Here is a 20,208-nt window from a genome sequence, read left to right on the forward strand (position 1 = left end):
CCTATCCCTATCTTATATGAACAGCCTTATGCCTATGCGTGCTTAAACTCCTTCACTGTATTTGCACAAATAGGGAAAAAAATTTAAAATATCAGACAGAATTACTAAGTATAAAAAAGGAGATTGTTGGAGGTCCTTGCAGTGGAACACTTATAATCTGCTTTTCGTCTTTGAGACCCTTTTAGGGTACATTCACAGGATTTTCTGCAGCTGATTGATACCTGTTGAAGTGAATAGGTAGCACAATCAGCTGCAGAAAATATGCAGCAGAATGTGAGAGTGACTGGACCCTAAACAAACCTTGCTCAAAGTAGACAACATTTTATCAGAAGAATATGAATGACACCTGACGTCTACTCCACATGTGATTCGGTTTGCCATAAGCTTTATTATATGAAATCAAATCCTCTAATAAGGAAACAAAACAGTCCATATCATTTTCTGAGGTCATATTTAGGTGAGATTCATATAATAAACTTTTTTCTAAACAAAGAAAACACATCGGTAAAGAAGATTGTTTTTTGGATTAAATAACTGAACGACGTTCAGCGGGAACCAGGAGATTTTAAGGCATTACATAAACCATTATGTCCTGCAGTTGGGTGGAAACTTAAAGGGGTACTCCGCTGCTCAGCGTTTGGAACAAAATGTTCCGAACGCTTAGAGCCGGGAGCTTGTGATGTCATAGCCCCGCCCCCTCAATGCAAGTCTATGGGAGGGGGGGTGACAGCCGTCACACCCTCTCCCATAGACTTGCATTGAGGAAGCAGCGCGTGATGTCATGAGGGGGCGGGGCTATGACAACACAAGCTCCCGGCAACTTCTCAATGTGTTCGGAACATTTTGTTCCAAACACTGAGCGGCGGAGTACCCCTTTAAGAAGTGACTACAATTATTGTGCAGCAATAAACCAACAGAACTGGGATAACCTTAGTTATAACTTCGCATGAAATTATTAAGTAAAGATCTATACCAACAATTATTCCGGAGTACAGAAAATGCCCAATAATTTGGCACTAACAAAGTCTGATAATAGGTTGGAAGATATTGTATTGTAGATTATAGAAAACTTTGTATTCATGCATACTTTCATGCATGCATGTCTTTGAACTGCGGACCTTTATGTTGCAAATTGCAATTATTATTATTTTTTTTTTAAAGTGTACCTGTTATTATGTATATTTGTAATACATATTGGTTAAAAAAATGTGTATATTTTGTGTGGGGGAAAATGCTTTCCCTGCAGCTATTGCCTGTGTGTTTGTGAGGAGACCAAATATAGGAAATGAGGGTGGGACAAGCAGGGCTCTGTGTGGGCTCCTGGCTTGTCAATCATCCTGCTGCGTTAGTCGGGAGCAGGTCACAGAACATCAGCGCGCAAAACCCCGCCTGTCCTCAGCGGGCAGAGCGCGCAGCCTGTCCTCAGCGGGCAGAGCCCACAGACAATACACAGTCAATAGCTGCAGGGACAAGCAAACATTTTTTTTCACCCAAAAATATACACGTTTCAACCAATGTATATTACAAATATACATATGTTGTTATCTACATTATATAAAACATTTTTGCAAATGCCAGGTACACTTTAATAAAAAGTTGGAACTTTTTGTAAGAATTGCTTTTGTAAGCAAGTAGAAGACATTTTTTTTTTTACAATCCATACAGAAGCATATACAAATAAAATGTAACTTGTGCCGTCAAATGAATGGAGCGAGTGCTGTCGACAGCATGCGCTCTTACTGAAATCCAGGTCCAGTTCACAGTGTTCTAAGCCTGTGAATAGAGGATAAAATAACTTTCACCAGGCAACCCCATTAATGTAATATGCTTTAAGAAGCTTCCTCAAAAGTAATAGATTCTCAGTAAAGGGAGTCTGTCAGCTGTGTATCAAGTTCAGAGCTCAAGTGTGATAGAGGCGGTGTCAAGCTGCAGCATACACTTCTCTCTCCGCCACACCTCCCTACCTTAACTGATTAACATAGTGCTGGAAGCCAAACAAGAAGGGGTGGGGGAGGGAGAAAGCATGCATGCTGCAGCTTAGCCCGGCCTCTATGACACTTTAGCTTGTAAAGGAAAATGCAATTATAACTTTGCAAACAGACACTCTTAGAGATAGATATAATTTGATTTAACTTCCTATTAGCGATCTGCAGCTCTGTGCATCATATAGGGCTGATAGATTCCCTTCTGACAAGATATTCCTTTCCAATAAAAATTGTTCAACACTTAAAATCCAATTATTTTGCTGATCTCATTAGCTGCTGTGGGAAAGAATGCCAGATTTTCTGCTAGACAGTGTCAATGAATGAGGTCCAATAGTTTTTGTATAATGGGTGATTCATTATAATTTATTTTTGTTAACCCAAAACTAAGAATCACACAAAATTTGTTACGAAAATAGAGAGTTTATTAAAAACACACCCCTAATGTTTTCAATAGCTTAAAAGGTGCTTGCTCCATTAAAACAAAAAAAAATCTGTAACCTTTTTAAAGATGACATTTAAAAAGCTACAGCAAAACTTAGGAAGCTTTTTTTTTTTCTTTTCTTTTTTAATAACATTTTGGAGCATTTCGTAACCATTTAAGTAGAAGGAAAGACAATTAGTTTACAATCCTCAAGAACCTATAACAGGATGCCATACACCAGAAGCAAATATTTTACAGCATATTGTACAACTCTGAAGCTCTACACAAGAGTTAACCCCTACCCAACCCTAGTTAAGTCCAAGCGTGCAGCTTCTTATGTAGATCCAGCTTCCTTTTTTGCTGGTTCAGAAGATGGTGACGTTTTAGAGGTCTTCTCAGAGGTCTTCTCAGAGGTCTTCTCAGAGGCCTTCTCCTCAACAGGTTTCTGCTCTTTAGGTTCAGCTTTCTCTTTCTCTGGATTTTCAGGTTTACCACTGACAGGCTCGTGTTTCTCATTGATACCTTGCTTTCGGTTGTCAGGGAAATCAAGAAGTACTCTTCTAGGCTCCCTTTCTCGCCCTCCTGGTCCTGGCCACCTATTTCTCTCCTCACTATCCCTATTTCTATCACGGTCAGGACTTCCTCTGCTCCAGTTTCTCCTACCACGCCCTGGTCGCTCGTGATCACGATCATCAAATCGGCTACCAAAATGTTCTCGCTCATCCTCATTGCGGTTACCAAATGACCTTCTACCACCAAACCTCTCTCTTTCAGGAACAAAACCTTGACGATCATTTCTATCTGGATGGAAGCCTGGTCTTTCTGGATTAAAGCCCTGTCGTTCAGGATGAAAACCTGGCCTCTCAGGGCGCATAGCCTGCCTAACCGGGTTGAACACAGGTCTGTCTGGCTTGAATCTTTGCTCTTCTTCCATTTCAGTCTCAAATGTTTCACCCTCATCCATCTCTGGATTAAACATAGGCCCCTCATCCATTTCGGGATTAAACCCATCATCTTCTGTTTCAGGATTAAACCTACCTCTTTCATTTCTATCAGGATTAAATCCATGTCTCTCACCTCTATCAGGATTAAACCCATGTCTCTCACCTCTATCAGGATTAAACCCTCGTCTATCGCCCCTAAATGGTCTGCCTTCTTCTGGCCCCCCGTGTCCTCCCTGCCTTCCAAAGTGACCCTGAGGTGGATAAGGACCTCTCATTCCATGTGGTGGTGGCATTCCAAAGCCACCTGGCCCCGGAGGAGGACCTCTGGGTGCCATGTGAGGCAGCATTGGTCTATGTGGCATTCCAGGAAACCTCTGCATGTGAGGTGAGGGTACTCCAGGTGGTCTTTGCAGTGGTATAAGCCCTGGTCTTGCTCCCAGAAGACCAGTTGATGGACCCTGTAATCCAATTATGGGCCCTGGTGGTGTCCCCGCTGAAGGCCCCTGTGGTGGACCACTCTGAGGAGACTGGGACTGAACTGGAGGACCTTGAGTTGATCCCTGCGATGAACCTGAAGTAGTCTGGGGAGGGCCCTGAGGACCTTGAGATGAGTTTGGAGGCCCTTGGTGTGGACCAGGAGGACCCGAGGTTGAGCCTGGTGAAGCACCTGTCTGGGGTCCCTGAGGAGCTCCACCCTGCGAAGCGCCTACAATATAAAAAAAATAAAGATGAATGAAACATTTTTTTTTATATAAAAAATCTATTACAGCAGTACAAAAAAATACAAAGCCTAGAAAATTAAGCATTTTGATCATTCTGTATTAGTGGCTGATAGCAATACAGTTTTATAACTGAGCCCATACACAAAACATGTACAAAAAGCAATAAATCTTAAGGGCAGATATTATTCCCAGAAACATAATTCCCCCAGTATTGGGAAATGTTCATTTGTTTGAAAATCCCATCTGAAAGTTGGCTGAACTTGACACTTCAGCAAATTCATCTCTGAATCCTATCGTATGGGCCTCTTTAGGCTCATGGGTGCTTTATGTGCATTGTTGAATGTTTGCACATGGGTCATTGTACTGTAATGCAGACATACATGAAGGATTACCAGCTGAATGGACAGACATTCCTAATGTTTGTTCAATGTAAATTCCAGGTGCTTTACAGCACTGTCAACAATTGGGTGGGAAGGGCTATATCCACACTTGTAATGCACGTAGATAATGTAACGGTGATAAATCAAGAAACCTGCCCTTATACGAGCAGTAACTAATGTAGTTATGTTTAGAATAATTTGTATAATAGTCACTATTTGCAAATAGCGAAGCTCTGTAATTTAGTGTGTTTCTCAAGAGATCAAATGCATCTTATAGCTTATCGATGAAACTTTAAAGTCCCAAAAATGTGCATGTCCCAATACTTGTACGGTAAAAGAATTGCTGTTATAATCAGGTATTTCTCAAATATTTTTAGTAAAAATTCCTATTAGTTGTGACCTCAATGATTCCTTGTATGAAATGATGATTACTGTATCATGTTAAACTGTGACGCATGTTTGGTCTGCTTCACTGTACGTTTTATTGGCAGTACAGAATCGCGCTACCACAAATAAAATGTATAACGGTGACAAAATAGACCAAAAGTAGTCACAAATACAACTATGTTTGGTCTATGGGCACGCTGCGTACGGTAAACAGAAAACCTTTTTGCTTGTTTTTCAATGTACAAGTGTGAAATATACTACTTGCGTCAACTCTTACCCTAACTTTGAAAATACATAACATGTAGATAGGGATAAAGATAAAGCACTCACCACAGACAAAGTTGCGACAGCAATATGTAGGTTTATTCCAGTATTCGGGTACATGTAGTGTGGTGGATAGACACACAGGGAGCAATAGATGGAACAGGTGAGGCGGGGGCAGTAACCGGTTTCACGCACTGAGGCGCTTCCTCTGGCCCATTGTGGGCCAGAGGAAGCGCCTCAGTGCGTGAAACCGGTTGCTACCCCCACCTCACCTGTTCCATCTATTGCTCCCTGTGTGTCTATCCACCCGCTGCACTCCTGTCGCAACTTTGGCTGCGGTGAGTGCTTTCTTTATTCCTATCTACATGTCATGAATGTGCTGCATCTCTAGACATTCTTTGATAGGACAAACCACAGTTACCCACAGCAACCACTTTCCGGATAGACATATTTATTAGCTGTATTTTATCTATGCCTTTGCTCTCATAATCTAGCAGTGCCAGACCTCTACTGCTTGTGTATGAAAATTTGTAAATACATAGTTGGTAAGGTAAAAAAAAAAACAAAAAAAAACAATACTACTTATCCTACTGCATAACGTGAGCCCCGCTCCAGTGTATAATAGTACAGTATAATTTTGTAATTTTTTACATTGTATTTTTCTTGAGATTTTCTTGACACATTAGATGAAACTCATACAAACCTACTTATACTAGATTGGGGGAAAATCTAATGTTTATGCATGCCATCATTATGTTCCCCCGATGGCAGATGTTGGAAGATAGAAGTATTGGATATGGAACATTTCTGAATCCTTTTTCCTTGTATGAGATAGGTAGTTAACAGAGGGGTTTGGTAATGACCCATTTCCCTCTCCTCATAAACATGTATGTTCAGCACGCATACATAAATTTTAGTATGGGGAAAAAAAATTTACTGGATGATCAAACAAGTACAGTAAAACCTCTCCAGAAGACCAACTCCTTATCCAGAGCATATTTCCTGTGACACTTTTGGTTTTACCACATATTATACACACTGATTATCTTTGAGACGACCAACCCCTTAAAAGACATTTTTATTGTGGGTGGTCATCTTAAAAAGGTTTAGGGTCTATTCACATGTACAGTATCCTGTGCAGATTTGATGCACAGGATTTTAAGCCATGTTCAGTCAGGGATGTGGTCAATCGCCCTACGCCCGGGACATGCAGCTCCGGGTGTCAGGCAGGTGAATTTTTCAGCTCCTTAGCTCTGCTTAGGGAAAGCAGGGCCGAACCTGAAAGCCACCTACAAGCACGGCGGCGCTCAGAGTAGTGTATGGAGAGGTTTCTGGAATCCTCCCCCTTCCATACTCTGTAGCCCTCAGCTGTTTTCAGTAGCTGGGGGGCCGCCGCTAATTGCCAGCATGCGTTGATCGAAGTGGCTGGCTATTAACCCTTTAGATGGCTGCTGTCAAAGCTGACGGCGGCGTCTAAACGGACATGTGAAAGCTTCCTAGTGGACTAGATCGCCCTCCCGCAGCGCGATCCACTACAGAGGTAGCCGGAGGGCTTACCTCTGATTCCCTGGTGTCCGTAGCTCTGTCATTGATAGAACCTGGTTGGACTAGGCTCTATCAATGGATCACAGAGCACACAGACCAATGGAGTTCAATAGAACTCTATTGATCTGCATGAGGAATCTAATGATTCCTCCTAAAGGTCCCCTAAGGGACTAATAAAGTGTAAATAAAATAAATAAATAAATGGTTTAATAAAAAAGTTTTTAAAACCCCTTTTCCATATTAAGTTTAAATCACTCCTTTTCCTATATAAAAACATGTAAACATAATAAAAATAAACATATTTGGTTTTGGTGCGTGCATAATTGTACGAACTATTATTATAACATTATGTATCCCGTATGGTACATGACGTTAATGTAAAAAAAATACCAAACCCCAGAATTGCAATTTTTATAATATCCCAGAAAAAAAGTTAAAAGCGATAAAAAAAAAAAATAAAAAAAAAATTTAAAAAAAAGTCAGATCAATACCAAAATGGTAACAATACAAAAAACAGATTATGGCACAAAAAATTACCCCTCATACAGCCTGGTATGTGGAAAATATATTTAAAAAAGCTACAGGGGTCAGAAAATGGCAATTTTTTATTTTTTTTTAAAGTTCAGAATTCTTTTTACAATTAGTAAAACATGACAAACTATACAAATCTGGTATTGTTGTAATCAGGCCGGTCTAATGTATCAAACTAACATGTTAGCTCAACCACAAGGTAAATGGCGTAGAAAAGAAAACCACCAAATTAGCAAAATTATCTTTTACTATCACTTCACCAATATTTTTGTTTTTGTTTTGAAGCATAGGTTATGAAAACTTAAAAGGTATCATTATAATAGGTAGTTATGGCTATTATAGGGCTAGGAGGGAAAACGAGAGTGTAAAAGCGAAAATTGGCCGGGACAAGTGGATCGTCATGATGTACAAGTAGATTTTGCTCCGTTTTAGTCCCGTGGACTAGTAGTTTTTTTAAATAAAATTTCCAAACCCCTTTTAAGTCATTTACTTTACTTTGAAATCTGCAGGATATTGTACATGTTAATAAACGACCATTAAGGTTGCATTCACACTACAGACTGTCTGCACAGCCAGCAGCAAATAATTCAGTTGGTGCTAGGATCATTTGGACATGTTCTGTCTTCATTTATGGCAATGCATATCTGAGCAGATTTCGCCAAAAGAATGAACATGTTTTTCGTCAGAGTCCAAAAATTCAGCAGTGTATGTACCCTGTGCAGCAGAATCCTACTGAAGACAATGGGAGGCTGCTGCACCAGAATCTCCAAGCTCAATTTCTCCAGTAGTGTAAATGCATGCTTACTGTATTTGATTGACATCTCATGTATATGACCAGTTTAAAAATCATACAATGTACCAAATTACAACTAAAAAAAAAATGTACGCACTGAACTCGTGTTTGTAGGCAGAAGAATTAAGAACAACTCAATTATGAGATTCTGGTATAACACAAAAGTGAGGTTGGGTGAATGGTTACGACAAATGGTGTTGTTCACTGTATAGTTGACAATTTAAAGTAGCTAGTAAAAGTCATAAAGACAAAGTATGTAATATGTGTTGTAAGGCTCAAAAGTAAATGTCAGCCTGAGCTCTCCGACAGACAGGTGTAGCTGCCTATGGCTTAGTAAGACTGCCACTATGCCAAACTGACATGGTAAGTGTCAGAAGCCAGGGGATTGATGTATCTGGACGCCATGAGGATGTCAATTTTTGGAGGAGGGAGAGTAGGCGACATGCCATTGTGCATTGACTATTCGGTTACTGATATACAGGACACAGGTAACCCTTTAACCCCTTTTGCTCATAACATACTAGTCCCCCCCTGGCAAACCTTGTGTGTAACATGGGGAAATGCATCAGGACAATTCCTGAACATACATGTTGAACTTTTTCACACAACACAGACTATACACTTTCTGTAGTTTAAAGGGGTACTCCCCTGGAAAACATTTCTCTCTTTTTTTTTTTTTATCAACTGGTACCAGGTATAGATTTGTAAATTACTTCTATTTAAAAATCTTAACCCTTCCAGTACTTAGCTGCTATATGCTCCACAGGAAGTTCTTTTCATTTTGAATTTCCTTTCTGTCTGACCACAGTGCTCTCTGCTGACACGTCTATCCATTTTAGGAACTGTCCAGAGCAGGATAGGTTTGCTATGGGGATTTGCTCCTACTCTGGACAGTTTCTAAAATGGACAGAGGTGTCAGCAGAGAGCACTGTGGATAGACAAAGGATTAGAAGACTGACAAGTACTGGAAGACTATTTACACTGGTTAGAAGATAGTATTATTAGGGTACCCTTAGCTAGAGAGAGTCTACACTTGATAAAGGGCTTCCTCATCTTGACTGTGCTGTGTCACAACTGTGAAGGACATGAGTAGGAATATTGTGGGATGATTTCTTCAATCAAAACATCTGCGAGTGATCTTTACATATTTATTTTCGACTCCATGTTATCGGTTGACACCTTTGACTAAGAATTGTATGTATATATATATATATATATATATATATATATATATATATTCACATCATGCGAATTCTCTCATTTTTATATTTGGGTTTTATTGGAAGTATTAAAAGTTACGTTTTAGTCCGTTTTTTCAGTAATAGTCAAAAGCATGAACATGTTCATTCTTTTGGTGGGTTCTGAATCTTGCATTTCCACGGTGTGAACAGTGCAGCAGAATATCATTGAGAACAACGGGACTCCGCTGAATTTCTGCTCAATAAATTCTGCAGTGGAATTCTGCTTGCAGCATTGTGGACAGGCCCTTAACATGGCTACGCAGTGGGCGAAACACTTTGCTATCTCTCCTGCAAACATATGCTCATCTTCTGGAAAAGCTAGATCAAATATGTCTGATTTTTTGCCCTTTACCCACTGACACAAAGATGGCCATATACTGTATGGTAAAATTGGCCGAATCTGCTGTCATGTTTGTCCAACCAACCCTCCACCAACAGATTAGGTCGGTGGAATGACCCGACTTTCGGCCTATCCCTCCCCATAGGGGAAACGTTTATCCCTCCCCATAGGGTAATGTTTGTGTATAATTTGTGTACAGGAGATATAACTGTTGATCAAACGAAAGCTTGGCCAACAGTTAATAGTGTATGGGCACATTAAAAAAAGGACCTATAGCCAATCCAACAAAATTACATGCTACCATTATTAAATAGATTAGGAGTGCCCTGATCACACACATTTTTACAGGTTCTTGAAATGCCCTTCCATTGCTGAGATTATGCCTAAAACACTCCACCTCAAACTGGATAATCCTGACCACCACCTTAGAGTTACTCCTATTAACATTAAGGTCATAAGATCAGACAATTAACTGAATTGTCAGACAAAATATAAATCCACATATCAGGAATAGGAGGGTGTATCAAGAAATTGAAAGAAGTTGTTTAAAACAGGGCACCCAAGGTTAACCGCTACAGGTGCCCTTCAAGGCTCTTTAAAACAGACTTCCAGTCATGGCCCTAAATGTTTGCACCCCTGAAATCTTTCTAGAAAATGAAGTATTTCTCACAGAGAAAGGATTGCAGTAACACTTTTTGATATACACATGTTTATTCCCTTTGTGTGTATTGGAAATAAACCAAAAAAAGGGAGGAAACAAAAAGCAAATTGGACATAACGTCACACCAAACTCCAACTATGGGCTGGACAAAATAATTGGCACCCTTAACTTCATATTGGTTGCACACCCATTGGAAAAAATAAATCAGTCGCTTCGTATAACCATCAATAAGCTTCTTACATCTCTCAGCCGGAATGTTGGACCACTCTACCTTTGCAAACTCCAGGTCTCTCTTATTGGAACGGCGCCTTTTCCCAACAGCAATTTTAAGATCTCTCCACAGTTGTTCAATGGGATTAAAATCTGGACTCATTGCTGCCACTTCAGAACTCTCCAGCGCTTTGTTGCCACCCGTTTCTGGGTAATTTTTGACGTATGTTTGGGGTCATTGTCCTGCTGGAAGACCCAGGATCTCGGACGTAAACCTAGCTTTCTGACACTGGGCTGTACAGTGCGACCCAAAATCCGTTGGTAATCCTCAGATTTCATGATGCCTTGCACACATTCAAGGCACCCAGTGCCAGAGGCAGCAAAACTATCCCAAAACATCATTAAACCTCCACCATATTTCACTGTAGGTACTGTGTTCTTTTCTTTGTAGGCATCATTCTATTTTCGGTAAACCGTAGAATGATGTGCTTTACCAAAAAGCTCTATCTTTGTCTCATCTGTCCACAAGATGTTTTCCCAGAAGGATTTTGCATTATTCAAGTTCATTTTGGTAAAATATAGTCTTGCTGTTTATGTCTCTGTCAGCAGTGGGGTCCTCCTGGGTCTCCTGCCATAGCATTTCATTTCATTTAAATGTCGACAGATAGTTCGTTCTGACACGGATGCTCCCTGAGCCTGCAGGACAGCTTGGATATCTTTGGAACTTGTTTGGGGCTGCTTATCCACCATCCGGACTATCCTGCGTTGACACCTTTCATACGTTTTTCTCTTCTGTCCACGCCCATGGAGATGAGCTACACAGTGCAATGGGTTGCAAACGTCTTGATAATGTTGACAATTGTGGACAAAGGCAAAGCTAGAACTCTGGAGATGGACTTTTAACCCTGAGATTGTTGATATTTTTCCACAATTTTGGTTCTCAAGTCCCCAGACAGTTCTCTTCTCTTTCTGTTGTCCATGCTTAATGTGGCACACAGACACACAATGCAAAGACTAAGTGAACATCTCTCCTTTTTATCTGCTTTCAAGTGTGATTTGTATATTGCCCACACCTGTTACTTGCCCCGAGTTTAAAGGAGCATCACATGCTTGAAACAATCTTATTTTTCCACAATTTTGAAAGGGTCCCAATAATTTTGTCCAGCCCATTTTTGGAGTTTGGCATGACATTATGTCCAATTTGCTTTTTCCCTCCTTTTTTTGGTTTAATTCCAATACACCCAAAGTGAATAAACGTGTATAGCAAAACCTGTTACTTCATGTTCTTGAAAAAATTCAGGGGTGTCAACATTGATGACCATGACTGTATGATCAGACAAACATTCTTATAGAAAATCATTCGTCCTTTTATGCTGACATACAAGTGATTGTTTGCATTGTTTTATCCTGTAAACAGAATGTGCTGCCAACAATGTTGGTCTAAGTCAAAAGGATTGAACAATAAAAAAAATAAATAAATAAAATAAAAAAAGATTTTTGACTCTAACCTTCCTTCCTTTATCATGAATCAGAACTAGTTATTGCAAGAAATCTTCTCATCTATAGGGACCTTCAGCAAATATATGAATAGCCCATATGCAGTCAAAAGTCAGTGGAACTGGATAACCATACAATGTATTTCGAGCCCTCCTGAATCGTTCTCAAATGACAACCATTGATTTTTTTTTTTTATTTCATTCATTTTTTTTTAAGGGGGGTGGTGTTAGATAAGATGCCACAAGAGCTCACCTCCCCTCCCCTCTTTCAGAATATAAGAGCTGAACATTCATGTCTATGTTGGGATCAGTTAAGATAACGGTCAGCTGAATGATCGTTCAGCCAACAGTTATTAAAAGGTTGATGGGCACCTTGCGTGCAGCTTTACAAAAGGTATTTGTAAAGATATACTTTAATAAAACATTGCTAGAGTGGCAAAATCCATTCCTCTGTCTAAACAAGATGTGGTTTTTACTTTTTCTTTCACTTGCTGTCCCTATGGAACTCAACAGAGCAGAAAGGATGGATTTGCATACAGCGAATTATCCACAAGCTGAGGGCTCAACGTCCTGACAAATAGGCTTCCAGTAAACACTAAATAGGTGAAATAGGATTCTTTTTAAAATGTAGAATCTAATATAGCTCAGTTTGTAGAGATTTGTTAACAAGGTTCGAACCTACCAAGCAATCTATAAGTGAATAAAGAGCACTCCTTGGTGTGATAAGAGATATAAATGAATAAAATAACAGAGGCATGAAAGCTGCTCACCCCAAGTAGTTGTGTACCAGCATACACAACAATGGTAGGCACATAGGTAACAGAGCTGTCCGCTGCCCTCTGGCTGAGTGGTAGTAACAAGATCAGCGAGGCTTCAGGGTGAACGCCGGCTCCACGAGGCACAGGACTGTCCGTCATGTTGTATGAAAATAATCGACAGGACAAACTCAAGGAGGTTAAAAGGAGATATCCAGTGGTGAACAACTTATCCCCTGTCCTAAGGATAGGGGATAAGTTGCAGATCGCGGGGGGTCCGACAGCTGGGGCCCCGACAGCCCGCGGGAAGGGGGCGTGTCAACCTACGCACGAAGCGGCGGCCAACACGCCCCCTCAATACAACTCTATGGCAGAGCCGGAGCACTGCCTTCGGTAATCTACGGCTCTGCCATAGAGATGTATTGAGGGGGCATGTCGGTCACAGCTTCGTGCGGTGGTCGACACCTGCTATCTGGCCGGAGAGCCTGGCCCCCCGTAGAGAGAGATCGCAGGGGGCCCCAGCGGTCAGACCCCCCGCAATCTCAAACTTATCCCCTATCCTTAGGATAGGGGATAAGTTTTTTCCCACTGGACTACCCCTTTAAGGTAAAATCAAAAAGGTAGTTTAATCCTAAAATGCAACGCGTTGCATCTTGGGATTAAACTACCTTTGATTTTACCTTGACCTCCTTGAGTTTGTCCTGTGCCTCGTGGAGCCGGCGTTCACCCTGAAGCCTTCCTTACCTAACATGCGTCATTTATTTAAAGGAAATCTGTCATCAGAATCACCAGCACTAAACCTGTTACACAGGCTTGTAGTGCGGGTGATCCTGATTAAAACGCTCTTTACCTAGTTAAAAATGGTTCAGCGGTTCTTCAGATATCTTTAATTTTCTGTTATTCCCTGGCTTGGGACTCAGTGGGAGGTGTTATCATCTGGGACTCTGCCAGACATCATTCTAGCTGGGCGGAGCTGCTGCCCGGCTCATGAATATTCATGAACTTAGACCGAGAAAGAAGAATTAGACTAGGAGGATAAGTTCATGAATATTCATGAGCCGGGCGGCAGCTCCGCCCAGCTAGAATGACGTGTGGCCGAGTCCCAGATGATAACACCTCCCAGTGAGTCCCAAGCCAGGGAATAACAGAAAACTAAAAATAAAGATATCTGAAGAAGCGCTGAACCATTTTTAACCAGGTAAGAAGCGTTTTAATCAGGATTACCCGCACTACAAGCCTGTGTAACAGGTTTAGTGCGGGTGATTCTGATGACAGATTTCCTTTAAAAAAAAAAAAAAAAAGCTCTCATCTCCTATAGCTATACTCCATGTTAAAATGTATCTTCTTTTGATCAGTCAAAAATGCCTTATTACTAACCACAGTAATTTACTGTTATTCAATAGGACAGTCTTTTGCCATTGCGAATCTGTTCTTGAAAGATCGCTTTTTTCATCCTTTTAGTTTGCTTTGTGCTTGAATGTTTAACCCCTTAACATGTTTTTCTGTCTTTGCCCTTTTTTTTTCTCATCACCTTCTAAAAATCATAACGCTTACAATTTTGCACCTACAGACCCATATGAGGGCTTATTTTTTGCACCACCAATTGTACTTTGTAATGACATCAATCATTTTACCACAAAATTTACGGCAATCCCAGAAAAAAAATATTTCGAGTCAAAATTGGGGAAAGAGAACGCTATTTTGTAATTTTTGGAGGCTTCCGATTCTACGCAGTGCACTTTTCAGTAAAAATGACACCATATATTTATTCTGTAGGTCTATATGGTTACAATGATACACAATTTATATAGGTGAAAAATCCCCTTTCCCAATAAAAATTGTCCATTTTACCCCCAAAAAGCGTAACTTTTTTTAAATAAAAATATTTGGTATCGCCGTGTGTGTAAATGTCCGAACTATCAAAATATAATGTTAATGATCCCGTACGATGAATGGCGTAGACTAAAAAAATTAAAAAAGTCCAAAAATGCTGCTTTTGTCACATTTTATGAAATTTTTTTGTTTTACAAAAAATTATCTAGAAGTTTTATATATGCAAATGTGGTATCGATAAAAAGTACAGATGACTGCGCAAAAAATATGCCCTCATACCGCCCTATACATGGAAAAATGAAAAAGCTATAGGTGGTCAAAATAGGGCGATTTTAGATTACTGATTTTGTACAAAAAGTTAGATTTTTTTTAAGCGGTACAAAAATATAAAAGTATGTAGCATGGGTATCATTTTAATTTTATTGACCCACAGAATAAAGAACACGTCATTTTTACCGTAAAGTGTACAGTGTGAAAACAAAACCCTCCAAAATGTGCAAAATTGTGGTTTTCATTGAAATTTCCTCCCTAAAAAAATATGTTTTGGGTTAGCTGTACATTTTATGGTAAAATGAGAGGATTCATTGCAAAGTACAATTGGTCACGCAAAGCCCTTATATGGGTCTGTAGATGGAAATATAAAAGTTATGGATTTTAGAAGGTGAGGAGGAAAAAATGACAATGCAAAAATAAAATTGGCCTGGTCCTTAAGGGGTTAAAAATGTTTATAACTACACACACCAAAAGTAGTATGTTTAATATTGTCCTTTTCTGACTCCTATAATTTTTTTTATTTTTTTATAAACTGGGTGGTATGAGGGCTCATTTTTTGTGCAGTGATCTGAAGTTTTTATCGGTACCATGATTATTTTGATCTGACTTTTCACTTTATACTTTTTTTTATGGTATACAAAGTGACCAAAAATATTAAATATTTTACGCAATTTACTGGTTTGTACACCAATAACCGTGCGATTTAAAGTAACCTTATATTTTGATAGTTCTGACATTTCAGCATGCGGAGATACCCCATGTTTATTTTTATTATGTTTATATATTATTTATATGGAATTTGGGAAAAGGAGGGGTGATTTGAACTTTTAATAAGGAAGGGGTTAATGTGTTAAATTTTTTTTTTTTTAGGGGACTTAGGAGGAATCATAAGATTTCTCATACAGATCAATGTGGTTCCATAGAACCACGTTGATCTGTGTGCTCTGTGCTCGATTGATAAAGTCTGGCCCTGCCATTTGTGATCCACCCCACTGGAACACCAGGGAGCAGTTAAAAGGTACCTTTAGACGATGTGGTCAGCTTTGACAGTGGCGATCTAAAAGGGTTAATAACCTGCCGTGGAGATCGCCGCATGTTGGCTATTAACGCCGGCCCTCAGCTACAAGAATCAGCTAGGGGCCGGCCCGTTTGGCACAGGCTCGAATCAGGAGCCCACGCCATACCTGCTTAACGGCACATGGACATTAAGGGGTTAATCCCTAACATACTTTGTGATATAAAACATATCCAGCTGATCGTGAAAGTCCAGGTTCCTTCAGTTCTTTGATTGCCTGTTGCAAACTAGGGCTGGAGGTACTGTCTACAGCAGATAATTCTTAGGGCAGCTTTGTTGCAGAAACCTTTATTACTGAAAATCAATTCATCAATTCCATTTATCTCAATGAGATTCTGTTGGTGGCAAGCATGGTACAAATAAATGTCTTTTTACAGTTTTTACACCAGTTTTTTCTTTACTTAAAATGCATCATCATCTTTTTCAGATACGTTGAACATGTTATTTTTTCAAATCTGTTTCTATTGTCTCTTTTCTAGTAAATTATTATGGGGACAGTGATATTACCCGATTGGTTGACAGCATTTAGGAGGTATGCTTTACAGCATGCCCCATAGACACAACAGTTTGGTCTCAGACCCTGCTTACATGAATGGGAGAATTTTCTAGGCATGTCCTGTGACTTGTGCAGAGTTGAGCAGCTAGTGTCTTATTTACTGGTGTAACCTTTAACTGTAAAACTGTGTCATAAGGAGGAGACTGCTGAAAAGTGATCCGTACAGAACAGGAAGACTCAGCTTAATATTAGGCCAAGTGGGCAGACTGAAAACTTCAGGCTTATTTTAGGATATAGATAGCAAATTGGAAAATGAGAAAAATCAGCACAAATTGTTTAAAGATTGTGTAACAAACACTTGATTTAAACATTGTTTTCTGATGATACATTCTTGAAAAACACAGACATTCCTTTACATGTTTTGGACAGTCAGTGCACCACAATTTTCCCGTGTGTGGAGCCATTTTCTGGCACATCAGGCAGAGTAAATATGGGCTACTGTGTGCTTTTAGAACCAGTCATCTATGGGCTCTAACAGTCCACTGGTGGCCATGTTTAGTCAGCTTCTTGAATGCATACCTTTATTGCAGAACTCAAAATGCACAGCAGATCATTGTTCTGAAGAAAAATACAAATATACTTGGGATCTGATTTACCAGTATGCTAATGTGAAGCCCCAACGCAGTGTCATGTGAACCAAATATGGTGCAAATAAGAATGAGGCAGGACTTGAAGTGTATGTTCAAAGTTAAACTCTGCCCGATATTTAGAAATAGGCTTGTGAATGGAACTTGCTGAGCGTCGTACAGCTGCCTCGGCAACTGTAACACCCAGCGTGGGCTGCGTCACTCCGCGGCCGATAAACATTGAGTAGGAGTTTAACTTGCATAATGTTTTTGCAAGCACGCTACCAACATATCTCTTATTTTCATAGCCTTCCACTTTTCAGCAAATAGCAATAATAGTTATGTAACCATTAATATGATTTAGAAACCAGGAACTTAAAAAAAAAAAAAATGATGTTAGGACTACTTATTTGTACTTTTCAGTCTTCACTTTGGATACATTACTGCAGTTCAACTTTCCTCTAGCTTGTGAATGGACCATAGACCGCTTTAATACACTTATAGCCAAAAAAACTCTTTTATGGCAGCAGTAAAAGGATTTAAAGAAGCACTCAGTTTTTTTTTGCCCATATATCATGCACCTTCACCATCACTAGTCCCACAGCACCACTTTAATTCTAGCACAGCTTCATCTAAGAGTTTCATTACTCTAACTTTATCTTGTGATCACTAGTAGCTCACATACCCCTCTACCTATATACTGCTGCTAATATACACATCACCTGAGGCAGTATTCAATTGAGTTTCTTGCTGCAGATTTTCTCTTTTTTTTTGTTTTAACATGATTTTTCCAAAATCACAACAAAAAATGGCGCTGTTGCATCACATTTCTACAAACCATGGTAAAAAAAATAAGGCACTTTTACAGCCATTTCGGAAAATTGCAGCAGAAGCAGGCAGAATGAAGTAAAAAATAAAATAAGAAAAATGAAAAATGCAGTAAAAATTTTACGAGCTAACACTGCCTTCGAACAAATCTTCACAGAACACCTAATTGTGATTGTAGGTCAAATCGGTTTCTCCTCATGGCAATATTTCTCTGAAAAGAGCACTTTGAATAAGAAAAAACACATTAGACTCCATTCACTTATGAGTCTAATAAGTTTACCAACAGGTGCAGTGATCAAATGCCACACCCTCAGCCAAAGGATTCATGAGAAATGTAGGCAGCATTATCAAATCATTTTAGTGTGAAATTGCTGAAAACGTTTACCTGCCACACCAGCTAAGCACAAGGCATACACAGGAACCTCTACATTATTTTTGTAATAGCCTAAGCTGAACTATATAACAAAAACAAAAAATATCCCAGAGTGCTTCTTTAACCTTCAGTACCTGCAATTTCTATATTTACAACAGTATATATAATATAAAACAGCTTACTAATCCACACACAAAGACTAAATTGAAGGGGACCTGTGTCAGTGTAGAGTGGAAAATAAACAGTAAGTGAATCCTGTTTGAAGTGTTTTTCCCATATAAAAAGCCGCAAAAAACAAAAAACTTCTAGACTCCCATATCTCATTTGAGTAACTACCTTTGTAGCCACTGCATGTGGAATAATTACTATATACTGCATTGTTTACTAGATAGTCGAATAATGTACACCAGAAATAGATGTTTGTGCACATTCATTTTTTTTCCCATTTCTATCTGTTCTGTTGAGCCAATAATAAGTATGATTTTCTTATAAATAAAAATAACACTTTAACCTATGTATTAAAATTACCCACACCTTACCAACAACAATAAGAGGCTATGCTGGAAAAGGGCTTCCACCCGCTTACCACTGCAATGTAGAATATAGAGACAGAGACTGCAGAAAATAGAGACTGCATGGAGTACGTGTCTGTCAAAGGTCAATCCAAGAGAAAAAAGGGTCAGCGGGTCCAGATGTTAATGCTTCATTTTATGTTATCGAGACACAAAGGAAGTGATCCTATGTATATGCACATTCAAGACCTTATATACAAAAGTAACAGATCCCATTGTCCTGTTCTGAAGCAATTTTTAGACCAGTGATACCATAATGAGAGAATATGAAGACAAAGAGAATGTGTGTACGCACTCATCGCAAGGTACGTGTCGAGATGCTCTGGGGACCGGCTCATGGGATCCTAGAATGGATGCATGATGGTAGCGCTCAGAGGCAAAGTCTACCGCGCTACCATCATTCTAAGATCCTGTGACCCAGTCCCCGGAGCATCTCGACACGTACCTTGCAGTGAGTGCATACACACTTTTTCTTTGTCTTCATATTGATCCTTTATCTTAGTGTATGCACCCCACAGGTGTCATTGATATAGGATCGCCGAAGCTGACCACTAGAGATGAGCGAACTTACAGTAAATTCGATTAGTCACGAACTTGTCGGCTCGGCAGTTGATTTCTTATCCTGCATAAATTAGTTCAGCTTTCCGGTGCTCTGGAAAAGGTGGATACAGTCCTAGGAGACTCTTTCCTAGGACTGTATCCACCTTTTCCAGCCCACCGGAGCACCTGAAAGCTGAACTCATTTATGCAGGATAAGTCAACTGCCGAGCCGAGAAGTTCGTGACGAATCGAATTTACTGTAAGTTCACTCATCTCTACTGACCACTACCTGTGTATTGATGTGGATTTCATTCAGTGTGCCTTCCTCTTTGATATTGTACCATGAGAGAATTTTAACTAAGGCCACATTACATGTATTTCATTAGAAGGGTTTAAAGTTATGTAAACATTTTCAATGTTTTAGGCAAATCCTATAAAACAATAAGTAGGATCAATAATGCCTCAGCAGTGCATTCCATAATAGGTCCCTGTAGTTCTTAGTACAAACTATCCACAAAGCAGGGACTTCACTGCCCAATCCTCTTCTGGAAAAGGTAGTACATGTGTGTAAAAAGTAAAAAAAAAAAACTAAATTGGTTATTTGTTTGCACATTATCTAGGATAAAATGGCAAATAAAGGAACTAAAATTTCCAAGGTTTCTTGATGTTGTACAACTGGATCAAACAACATTTATCCCAAATTGGGCTTCTAACGTGTATAGAGAAATCAAATAAACGATAAGAGAATGAGGTAGTCTTAAGGGATTCTTCTATGAGTATATTAAAATTAAAAGTGGCCACAGAAAATGTTAAAAAACAAAACAAACCAAAAACTGCACAATCCAGCACCAATGGAAAGTGGTCCTTACTAAGTTTCGATTGGTTGGGGTTGCTAGCAGCTTTCTCCATCCAGCTTT

The 20,208-nt window shown here is 39.5% G+C and overlaps 1 protein-coding gene across 2 annotated transcripts in view; it reads right to left on the reverse strand.

Annotated features, from left to right (window-relative positions):
• Positions 1-369: 369 nt before the first annotated feature.
• Positions 370-20,208, reverse strand: part of SCAF4 (SR-related CTD associated factor 4) — a 144,836-nt gene continuing 124,997 nt past the window's right edge. Inside the window, exons 20-21 of one of the 2 annotated variants that reach the window (XM_056559542.1) lie at positions 3,514-4,056; positions 370-3,483 (exon numbers count right to left, since the gene is read on the reverse strand). In XM_056559542.1, coding sequence (XP_056415517.1) covers positions 2,741-3,483; positions 3,514-4,056 — 1,286 coding nt within the window. In that variant the 3' untranslated portion in view covers positions 370-2,740. Of the gene's footprint in view, positions 4,057-20,208 lie in introns of both variants that reach the window. The other variant, XM_056559541.1, reaches the window with a different exon arrangement.

Source organism: Hyla sarda, chromosome 2, assembly GCF_029499605.1.
Source record: "Hyla sarda isolate aHylSar1 chromosome 2, aHylSar1.hap1, whole genome shotgun sequence".
Taxonomy (NCBI): domain Eukaryota; kingdom Metazoa; phylum Chordata; class Amphibia; order Anura; family Hylidae; genus Hyla; species Hyla sarda.